The following is a 12,357-nucleotide window of genomic DNA, read 5'->3' as shown; positions in this document are numbered from 1 at the left end:
TTATAACTGGCAAGTGACCAGAAGTTTTGTCAGTTTGCTGGTCTGGAACATTTGGGCATGTGTTCATCAATCTCGGGAGTTTTATAAGGCACTTTTCAAACAATTATTAACTCCATTATTCTACAATTAGAAAGATTATTCACATGTGGAAACATTCAAGGCAATTGAAAGTCGTCCCTGTAGTGGGGGCCCAGCAAATTCAGCAATTTCAGACCATGCAGTGCTCAGAGGAAACCTTGGGTTTGTGACTTTATTTAACACTTGTTGCAATAAAAATTAACCTTGCCAGATTATTATTTATGCTAGAAAACTAATGTAAATGATGTCTGACATGTATGTCCGCTATGAGCAGGGGTAGATTTCAGTGCAGACACATGGAGATTTCATAGGATTTAGGAGGCCAGTCTCCGCTGGCACAGGATATATGAAGACTTCATAAATTCCCCCAGAAACAAGTAATAATCTGATCTAAATGAAGCCTTTCTGATAATACTCTTGTTCTGTTGGATTCTACTTCTGGAGCACACCCAAGAAAGGTCCACTATTTGTCTCCTTCCTTGCATCTGATTGTAAGAATATAACTGCTATACTACTGTTTCCTATGTACGATAATATACAAACTACGCCAATCTACAACCATATACCATAACTAATATAGTACTGCTTCCTAAGAACAAAATCTAGCTTCTATTATACTGGCCATAAGTACAAAAATACAGTCACTGTAACATTGCCTTTATATACAAGAATTGTCACATGTGCAATAACACACATGTACAATAATATAACATTTATAATACTATCCCTTTGTACAAGAATATAACTACTATATAGCTGTTACCTATCTACAAAAAATACACTCACTGTAATATTGCCCCTATGTACAAGAATACAACTACTACAATGTACAAAAATATAACTACTATAATACTGCCCTCACAAGTATAACTACATTAAACCTGCTGTCTAGTAACAAGTATATACAGTATGGTACCTAGTAACATATTGCTCTCTATAATGTCCAGTGAATGCTGACTTTGGGACAGTTTAGGCCCCGTTCAAACGGGGCAAGAGGGGGCGGATTTTGGCACAGAATCCTCCTCAAAATCTGCCCCCTCACAATAGAGGTCTATGTAGACTGCTAGCACTCTTTTTAACGCTAGCAGTTTGTTCCCGCTAGCAGAAAAAAAAGCGAGCTGCCCTTTCTTGAGGCGGATTCCGCCTCAGGAAATCAATACATGTGAATGTGAGGCGAACAACCGCGTCACGGTTTTTTCAGTTCTGTTCACTGTACTGGAGGGAAAAACCGCCTCAGTGTCAAAAATCGCTTCCTAATTCTTGAAGCATTTTTTTTCCGGACCAAATTCCGCCACACCCTATTCACATGTGAACTAGCCCTTACAAGCCCTAAGTGTGTAATGTTTTATAAATAGTTACAAAGTAAATAGTCTACATTTAGGAGGATTACTTACAGCAACAACATAGCGTGGTCTGTATTGTAGAGTCCCAAAGAGACCTAGTATGATGACTACAATCTGGAGGAAGTTAGCCAAAATTGGAGCCCATTGATATCCCAGGAAGTCAAAAACCTGACGCTCTAATGCTGCTATCTAGAGAGAGACCAAGAAAGAAAACATTAGAATAAAAGTACAAACACAATAATATAAGATCGAGTCATTCAGGAAAAAAGTGCAGTGGTTTCTAAGTTACATCTGCTTCTGGAGTAGCCAAGAAGGCAAGAACTACAAAATACTGACCATGGCCCGGGACTTTTGGATATTCCAATTAAACACAGTTGGTAAATCTCCTATATACGGTATATGTTCTGGAAGTGGGATAACACTGAACATATAGCAAGGCTTCTGCCATTCTTACCTCCTGTCCAGCCCTTTGAATATAAAAAATTTCCCATAACAAGTCTGATGTGTTTTTTTGTTGTTTTTTTGTGATTGGAAATGCATAGCTGAAATACTGCTAGGATCCATCTTATTGTTACCCCCAGAAGAAGCTACAAAGTGAAGTATACTTTGGGTACTAGCTCACATGGGTGGATATACTCACCTTTCATAGAATGATTACATTTCTCATTGGAGATAATATTGTTTTATTACCATGTTATGCTGTACTGGTTAGTGGAGGCTATAGTTACACACAACTATTGATACTTTGTAACCAGTATGACTTTAGTAACTATTTGGGACACTGTGTGTGAATACCAGTTTTGTAAATGCAATATAGCAGCAGAGCAAGCATCACTACTTATGGTATATAGTCAGAAAGAACTTGAGGGTTGTCATCAATAGCAATGGCACTGGGCTTTTAGTACCTTTCCTGGCCACTACATAGTGAGTGGAGCTGTGTTAGTTCTAGTACACAGCGGACAATGCAAACAGCTGACCCCCACTGACCTTAGTTTAAACACTGCAGAAAAGCTGTGTTTTTTGTTGCAGATTTTGCTGTGTGTTTTTTTTTTTTTTAGCCAAAGCCAGTAACTGATTTAACAGAAGGTAGAAGTATAAGTGCACTCCCCATTCCTTTTAAAGCCACTTGTGAAATTGGCTTAAAAATAGCAACAAACACCCCCCCCCCCAGCTTTTCCACAATGTGTTGCCTCAGCCTTAAAGGGGTTCTCCCATCTCAGTCTTTCAGCCAGGCTGCATGTAGTGTCTGCTTCTCCCTTCCTGTATTTCTCTAACCCCCCCCCCCCCAATTGAGACACACAATCCTTCTGCAGATCAGATTCTTGTACAGAATGGACAGAAAGATTATGAATGATAATCTGTTTTCCCTTAGCCCAAACAGCAGCACAACTGGGGTATTCCTGCCCCTATGAGCTGTTAGGACAGGTGGAATTTTTAATTACCTAACAGCTTTTGACCCCTATAAGAGGCCGGAAGACCTGCTCCTCCCTTGTGTTAGTAACAAGTATGATATACAGAGCAAGCTATGCCAAGAGCTACACACACATACACAAAATCTGTACAATAGCACCTCTTAGGGAGGGAGCCTTGTGCTGCTGTTTGGGCTAAGGGAAAACAGATTATCATTCATAATCTTTCTTTCCCCCTACGCCCAACAGCAGCACAACTGGGGATTTAGCAAGTATTATCTCCCCTAGGGCGGGACCTCCTGGCAGGCTGATGCCAAAACGGAGTGCCCAAATGCTGTAGCATCGGCCGTACGCCAGTCCAATCTGTAGTGTTTGGCAAAAGTCAGCTGTGAGCTCCAAGAGGCTGCAGCACATATCTGCTCTAGAGAGAGGAACCGTGTTTCTGCCCATGATGTCGCCACTGATCGGGTGGCATGGGCTCGTAAGAAATCTGGAACAGGAAGATTCTGAGCCCATAGGGAACAGCTGATAGCTTCTCTGATCCATCTGTCCTGTCCCACATGACAGAAAAAAACACAAGGGAGGAGCAGGTCTTCCGGCCTCTTATAGGGGTCAAAAGCTGTTAGGTAATTAAAAATTCCACCTGTCCTAACAGCTCATAGGGGCAGGAATACCCCAGTTGTGCTGCTGTTGGGCGTAGGGGGAATCAATGTTATCTGTGTGTTTACATAGAGAGATAGCAGACTTGGCTTTATCAGCAAACTGCAATTAGCTGTATGGATTGTCCTGCTGACACTGAGTAAGTGATGTCACTTGTCCTATCTCCCAGGCCCATGGTTACAGCAACATTGTGTAAACAGTGTGTGGGGGGGGGAATTCACATAACAGGCAAACAAAGCAGAATTTCTAAAGCAATATATTTAGGAAAAGGCTTCAATTTACATAAGCTACCACTATAGATAGGATCCTTGAGATTGGAGAACCCCTTTAAGGCTAAGGCCCCACATTGCCAAAGTCGCTAGTGGATTTAATAGGAGGGAAACAACTAAGTTTTCCCTTTTACATTTTTCATTCCTATTTACGCCACTACCAATTTTGGAAAAAAAAAATGCAGCAAAATCTGCAACAAAAACGCTGCGTTTCCTGCAATGTGGCACTTTGGCCTAAAAGAGGTTTTTCTGGATCAGGAAAAATTTGCATAAGAAGAGAAATGATGTAAAACAATAAAAGTGGAAGAACATATCTTATAAATCTCACCAATCCCACCATTCCTGTGTATCCTATTTACTTAGCTGCCGTGATGCTGTAATGTCTACAACATGTGACTGCCACAGGCAATTACTGGCCTCAGGGGTGTCCAAGCTGTATATAACTGCGGCCAGTAATTGGCTGCAGGGGTCCCGTGTTGTAGACATTACATCATTGCTAGAATCAAGTAGGCTAATGGGGAGTTCCAGAGATGACCAGTGTACAGCTTACTAGTATTCCCAACACTCCCAATGGAATGGTACGCACCCTCCATTCTGCATTCAGAATGGAGTCAAAACATGTTCCCTTGATCAGTGGTAGTCTCAGTGGCCGGACCCCTGCCGATCTGCAATGTATCCCCTATCCTACACTCTTTAAAATAAAAAATAAAAAAACATTTTGAAATTCTGAAAAATACATAGAAAAGGCTAAAGTACTAAAATAAGAATTTATTTAAATGAAGAAAAAAATAAGATGTGTCATCAAATTCAAATAATTTTTTGACAATACAGGGACTTATAATTCTGTCATATTTTTGTTAATTTGGGAGGGAATGTTTTGTAATAAACAGGGTGTTGATGTGATAACCTAAGGAGGGAGAGTATGAATATAAAACGGCTTGCATGCTTGTGTAGCTCGGGGGCATATATTTCCTATTGTTCTCCTTATCAGGTATACCCTTTGTGCAGCAGTGGCTACTGTGTATGCCAATTACTCCCTGCATAGAGATGCCCTTGGGAGCCAGCCATCGCTTGTGTACCCAGCCGGTCAAGACCTCTCATTGCACATGATGGATGTCTGCATTCATTTTCCTTGTAATGGATCCATCATCCTGTCTTGGTGCCCTTGGGCATTGATACAAGATGGATTCATAGCCTGGTTTTGGTTGTTTCCTTAAAATATCTTCCAACAATGCCTCCAAGAGCTCTACAACAGGGACAGGATAGTTTGGGACTGGCAGAGCTTGATTTCTGCGTGTCAGTGATATCAGTGGGTAGGAGAGGATGCTGTGCACCTATATAGCATACCTGCAGTCTAACCATGTTTGTTTTAATTGGTTTATCCCCTGCTGAGGTTGCTATGGTAACGGTCCTTTGGGGTCCAGCAATTTGTGATTTGTTTCCCAGTATCTTTGCAAGAAACCAAAGGTCATATGTGATAGATGCTGTAAGTCAATGCTATGGTTAACCCCTTGCTACAAAGCAAATAATTGAAGCTTTGTATGAACATGTAGATTGGTATAGAGATACTATATTTACCCATTTAAATAGCCATATTAATTGCTCATTAACTTTTACCCTGCAGATAAATCAGCAGAAGATCAAGATTACACCATGCACTTCTGTATACCACTTGTGTAGTGGCTATTTTATGTACTACTACTAATCCAATCAATGTATTGGGTGACTATTAACTATTAGGAAAAGGCCAAAGTCTCAGCAATTCTAGATAAATAATATAATGCTGGTTATAGACAAACTGGGGCCCTGGGAAAAATTAAAAGAGTGGCCCCAAATGCTGATACACAAACAACGCCATCATATTTCCAGTGGCAACCCATTAATAACGCCCCCTTTCTGCCCCCAAAACGGTAACAACCACCCCCCTTATAACCACACACAATTCAAATAACCACCTTTGTACCACCTAATAGATTTTTGCACCCCCTCATCAGTTATTATAGCACCTCCTTATAAATAATAGTCCCTGTTTATAAACAGTGCTCCATATCAGTAATAGTTCCCCCTTATCAGTAATAAGCCCCCCGCATAAATAGTAGCCCCCTTTCTCTCTTAGAAATTATAATAGCTGCTGATATGTGTGTAATATATATATATATATATATATATATATATATATATATATATATATACACAGTATATATATGTCCCCCTTATTATAGGCATATTATAAATAGTTCTTCCCTTATAAATAATAACATACTGTATATATATTTAATAATTTCCTCTTATAATAGCCCCTTTATGTTTAAAGATGACCTTTCACCTTCTGGGGCACATATACATATATATATTTAAATATAATTTCCTCTTATAATAGCCCCTTTATGTTTAAAGATGACCTTTCACCTTCTGGGGCACATGCGGTGTAACACACCGCTAGAAAGCCGACAGTGCGCTAAATTCAGCACACTTTTGGCGTTACCGTTCTGTGCTCCCGGTGAAGAGCTCAGAATCCCGGGGGCCCTCTTGGGGACAGGGGCCCTGGGAAATTGCTCAGTTTGCCCTCCCCAACACCGGCCCTGGCTCTGTGCACACAACCATACAGTGTATTAGCTATGTTTTTCATGGTTAGTACACTGACTCATTTGTCACTATAGGCCCGTGTATATGACAATGAGCCCAGGACAAAACTCAGAATAGGTCTTAAACTTGTTTTGCAACCCAGGTTTACTAGGTGAATGGGTCTGTGGGGACGTCGGCCATGTGCCATCCATGCTGGACAGAGTACATGCACAGGGTCATGTGCATGTGACCTAGAAGGTTAAAAGCACAAATTCATATTGCATTTATAAGTTGTAAATAAGGGACAGTATTAGAGTAGTTATATTCTTGTATATTCTTGCCCTCCTTCCTCTCCAATTCAGCATTTGTTTTAGAATCATTACTGACCAAACTACAGAATAGGTCATCAGTAAATGATCTGGGGGGTGGGGGGTGGGGGGTGGTGGGGGGGGTCCAACACAGATCAGCTGTTAAACAGCCTCCAGAAGCTGCTAGTAGACACAGAGCACATACAGCGCCTCCCCTAGGTGCAATGCAACAACTCTATCCAGTGGTTCTGGGGAATTGCAGCACCAATTTTATTAGGCTCCGTTCCCACGGAGTAACGCGCCGCTCATTCTGACACGTAAACACTTGGCAGAGTGAGGCGCTTCAAAACAGATCCCATTGACTACAATGGCTGCCGGCTTACGCACGCTACCCATTGAACTCAATGGGAGGCTTTTTTACCTATTGCTTTCAATGTGATACGAGCGTGAAAAACATTAAATATTTCACAAAAACTTAAGTGTTATGTTCGTACTGTGAAGAGATTTGTGGCTGATTCAGAGCACAGACTGGTTCATGCAGATAAAGGCATAATGAAGAAGGTTTCTACTAGAAAAATTCATCACATTGAGAAAGCAGCTGCTAAAATACCATTACAAGCAGCAACTATGTATTTGAAGTTGTTGCTGTCTGTGAAGTTCCACTAACCTCAAGCCCTCCAGAGGGCTGCAGTTGTGCATAAACCTACTATTTGGCCCTAAACAGTGCTCAGAAGTAGAAATGGTTGCATTGAGCCCAGACATACATGAAGACTAATTACGAAACAGCCTTGAGTGCCATGCAACCCTGGATAGTCCAGATGGATTGAGTAGTGGATGGTTGGTGGGCATCCACCATATCCCAACAAGGGTGCGATGTCAGCAAGTAGATGGTGAAGTCGTGTTTTGGGCTTGAATCATGGGGAGAGAGCTAATAGGCCTCTTTAGGATCCCTAAAGGTGTGAAAATGACCTCGGTAAATTATATAGAGTTTCTGACTGAACACTTTCTTCCATGGTACAAAAAGAAAAACTGTGCCTTCCGTAGCAAAATCATCTTCATGCATGACAATGTACCATCTCATACTGTTCTTTGCCTCATGCAGTCATTGACTGCTATGGGCATAAAAGGAGAGAAATTAATGGTGTGGCCGCCATCCTCCCCTGACCCCAATCCTACTGAGAAGTTTTGGAGTATCCTCAAGCAAAAGATCTTTGAAGGTGGGAGGTCGGTCACATCAGAACAGCAGCTCTTGGAGGCTATTCTGACATCCTGCAGAGAAATTCAAGCTGAAACTATCCAAAAACTCACAAGTTCAATGAATGCAAGAATTGTGAAATCAAAGAAGCAGTTCTATGCTGACATGTAACTTGGCCAGTTAAGATATTTGTGATTGACATTTCTTTTCATTTCAGTAAATGCTGCAAATTCAAAAAATGACCAATTTCAGTTCTTTACAACCTATAAAATCTTTAGAAACTCTGTTGTGCATGATAATTTAGATTTTTAATTTTTGAAAAAAAGTGTTCTCATTGGGAGGTTTGCCTAATAAAATTTGATTTATACTCTAACAGTTACAATTTGAACATTACATTGACTGTCACTTGCATCAACCATTTAGGAAAATCAGAGAAAAATATAATTTGCATAATAATTTAGAACGTGGCACAGAACAATGCCCCCTTTGTTATGGCCCCCACACAGTATAATACCTCCTCATTGTTACAGTATGATGGCCCCTCAATGTGGCTCCCGCAGTGTAATGGACCTCTCATTTAAGCTCACACAGTATAATGGTCCCTCAGTGTGATCTTCCAAAGTATAAATAAAACCAGTGGCGTAACTAGGAATGGCAGGGACCCTTGGTGAACTTTTGACATGGGGCCCCCCCCCGACCGACGCCAAAGACCTCAACCAACCACTTCTCCCCCCCCCCCCCCGCATTTCTGCGCACTCTATTATGCCCCATAGTGCCCCCTGAACACAGTATTATGCCCTATAGTGGCCCCTGCACACAGTATTATGCTCCATTGTGGACACCCATGAACAATTATTATACTCTAGTTTCTTTTTAGACCCCAGAGTATATTAGTCGGAGACCCAAGGGGGCTAAAAACATAAAAAAAACACTGTTTATTACCTATCCCTGGCTCCCCTGTTGGCCATTTTCAATGACGTCTGGGAGGTCATGTGACCGGGGGGGGCCTGCGTCGCGACGCATATGGATGCAGGTCCCAGTCATGTGATGTCAGGAACGTCACGCAAGTAAGCCCGAAGCCTGCCCGGAGAGGTATGTAACATTGTTTTTTATGTTCCATTACTTCCCCTGGGCCTCCAATCATTATACTCGGGGGTACGAAAAGACCCCCAGTATAATAGTGCTTGTGGGGCCCGCGGCATCACTCACTCACTTAAGTCCGGCCGGTACCGGCTTATTAAAAATAAATAAATACAACGCAGTGGTAGCGGCTGACGGGTCCTGTGGCAGCCGCTACCACTGCTACCCCGGTAGTTATGCTCCTGAATAAAACGGCCTCTTTGTGGACTCTACATAAAAAAATGCACAAACCAAGAAAGCGATATTCACCTCACCCTGATTCCCTGCAGCCAGTTTTTGCTGTGGGGAGATTGGGAGCAACAGACATGATGTAGTAACATCACTACTGTACATCGCTCCTGTTGACTTCGAAGCTGACGGAAACAGAAGTGAGCTGAATGGTGACACAGAGAGTCGATGGCTCTCTGTCTCACTGTCTGGAGACAGCAAGATAGAAAGTAGGGTGACAAACAAAAAACTAACAAAAAAAAAAAAACTTAATTTTTGACAAATAAATTGCAGTTTTTTAGTTATTGCATGGGCCATTATATGGGCCAAACATTTGTCGCAATAACCTGTTAATGATACAGGTTCCAATAGCAGAAGCAGTTTAGTAACAGATTATACCAGTCCTGGCCCTGTGCCTCACCAGTAGGGAATATTGTGAGGTAGCAGTTAGTATCGAATGCCCCTATGTTAACTGTGACTGGCTGGAGCACATGACCCGACTGTTTTCTAAGGACAAATGTTTCTGCAGACAACCTGCACAGTCGACTGATGCTTGATATCGCTTCAATGTACTACAATGATAGCTCTTTGCAGCCAATTCAAGTTTTGGCTGGACTGTCTCGATAGACCTTTCTATTCGAGTTCCATATGGCCTAACATAGCATATGGAAAGGGACTGTGTATTACAGAACCTGATGAGTGTCCACCTGCTGCTGCACGAAAAGTCGCCTATTTCTCGCAGGCAGTGATTGGTTTGCATACAAGCGATTGTTCTGTAGACATCTTGATGCCAGTGTAGCTTTCAGAATGAAGGGATAAGCAGGTGGTAATGGCATGTGATACCAGGGATCAACATCAAAGACTTCTTCAGGCCTCATTAATCAGCGGATCTTCTGGCAACGTGCTGGATACCTGTGTCAGACCCCTCCTCTATTCCAGCCTCAACATGCTGTGCCCAGGCAGAGAGCTGTACAAATCCTATTACATAAGGCTTAGCATTGTCAAATGAGAACATTTGTGTCCCGATGGAAAATTAAAACTCATTAACACGGTTCTGGTGATCAGAGTTCACTTGAATTTCTTTATCCCACATTCCAAGACACAGAAAATACACAGAAAGGCTTCAATTTGTGGGACTGATATGCATACAGTGCCAATGGTGGAATTAGCTAGATATTTCATAATGGTGACAGCCATACTGCACCTATAACCAGAACAATGTCATCCTAACACTTTCAGCCAGTCACAGTGACCCATAACACTTAAAGGGTTTGGCCACTTTCAGACCAATATTAAGAGACAAATGTTATTTCTCTATATTATAAAAATGAATTATTGTCTGTCTGTGTATCTGTCTGTCTGTTCTCTATGCGCAACCAAACAACTGGACCAATCTTCACCAAATTTGGTATAGAGATACTTCAGGTATCCGGGATGGTTTAAGATGAGACTCCAACTCGTTCAGACGTACCATTGCTGAGTTACAGCATTCCAAACACAATGCCCCCCCCCCTTAGCCAATACAAACCTGCAAGTCTTTCACACACTGATGGATTAGATACGTGTACCTGCACACAGTTCCACATGCCGAAGGATTAGATACAGGCGTCTGCACACAGTATCACATGCTGGAGGATTAGATACGCATGTCTACACACAGTACCATACGACCGAAGATTAGATATGCATGTCTATACACAGTTCCACTCTCTGAAGGATTAGAAAAGCGTGTCCAGAGAATTAGATACGCGCGACTGCACACAGTTCCACATGGGGGAGGATTAGATACACACGTCTGCACACAGTACCACATACCGTAGGATTAGATATCTGCGTCTTCACACAGTACCACATGCCAGAAGATTAGATACACGCGTCTGCACACAGTCCCACACACCAGAGGATTAAATACGCACATCTGCACACAGTTCCACACGCCAGAGGATTAGATACACGTGTCTGCACACAGTACCACATTCCGTAGGATTAGATACGCGTGTCTACACACAGTACCACATGCCGTAGGATTAGATACGCGTGTCTACACACAGTTCCACACGCCGTAGGATTAGATACGCACCTCTTCACACAATACAACACAGGGGAGGATTACCACACGACCAGTACCACACGACCGAGTTTTAGATATGCGCGTCTGCACACAGTTCCACACGCTGAAGGATAAGATACGTGTGTCTGCACAAAGTACCACACGAGGGAGGATTAGATACGCACCTCTTCACACAACACCACACAGGGGAGGATTAGATACGCACATCTGCATACAGTTCAGCACGCCGGAGGATTAGATACGCATGTCTTCACATAGTACCACTGCCAGAGGATTAGATACACGCGTCTGCACACAGTACTACACGCCAGAGGATTAGATACTTACGTCTGCACATAGTTTTACATGCCAGAGGATTAGATACGCACCTCTTCACACAATACCACACAGGGGAGGATTAGATACGTGCGTCTGCACACAGTACCACACGACCAAGGATTAGATATGCGCGTCTGCACACAGTTCCACATGCTGAAGGATTAGATATGTGTGTCTGCACAAAGTACTACATGGGGAAGGATTAGATACGCACATCTTCACACAATACCACACAGGAGAGGATTAGATACGCGTATCTGCACACACTACCACACGCCAGAGGATTGGATACGCACATCTGCACACAGTTCCACACGCCATAGGATTAGAAACGCACGTCTGCACACATTACCACATGCCGTAGTATTAGATATGCGCGTCTGCACACATTACCACACGCCGGGGGATTGGATACATGCGTCTTCACACAATACCACACACCGGAGGATTAGATACACGCCACTGCACACAATACCACACGGGGAGGATTAGATACATGCCTCTGCACACAGTACCACACGCCGTAAGATTAGATACGCACCACTGCACACAATACCACACCCCGGAGAATTATATACGCATCTCAGCACACAGTAACACACTCCAGAGGATTAGATACATGCATCTGCACACAGTACCACATGCCCAAGGATTAGATATGTGCCACAGCACACAGTACCATATGCTGGAGGATTAGATAGACGGCTCTGCACAGAGAACCACACATTGGAGTTTTACTCCAGGTTTCTATAGCAACCCAGCCATTTTTCTTCACTGCTGTATGTCAGCTTTAA

The 12,357-nt window shown here is 42.6% G+C and overlaps 1 protein-coding gene across 2 annotated transcripts in view; it reads right to left on the bottom strand.

Annotated features, from left to right (window-relative positions):
• The window catches only part of NKAIN4 (sodium/potassium transporting ATPase interacting 4), a 44,881-nt gene that overhangs the window by 20,954 nt on the left and 11,570 nt on the right, over nucleotides 1-12,357 (bottom strand). For both annotated transcript variants that reach the window (XM_075278632.1, XM_075278634.1), the window contains exon 2: nucleotides 1,473-1,610. In XM_075278632.1, the coding sequence (XP_075134733.1) occupies nucleotides 1,473-1,610 (138 nt within the window). The remainder of the gene's footprint in view (nucleotides 1-1,472; nucleotides 1,611-12,357) is intronic.

Source organism: Leptodactylus fuscus, chromosome 6 (assembly GCF_031893055.1).
Source record: "Leptodactylus fuscus isolate aLepFus1 chromosome 6, aLepFus1.hap2, whole genome shotgun sequence".
In the NCBI taxonomy this organism is placed as follows: Eukaryota; Metazoa; Chordata; class Amphibia; order Anura; family Leptodactylidae; genus Leptodactylus; species Leptodactylus fuscus.
The sequence above is the reverse complement of the archived record's forward strand: the minus strand, read 5'-3'. Positions and strand labels throughout refer to the sequence as shown.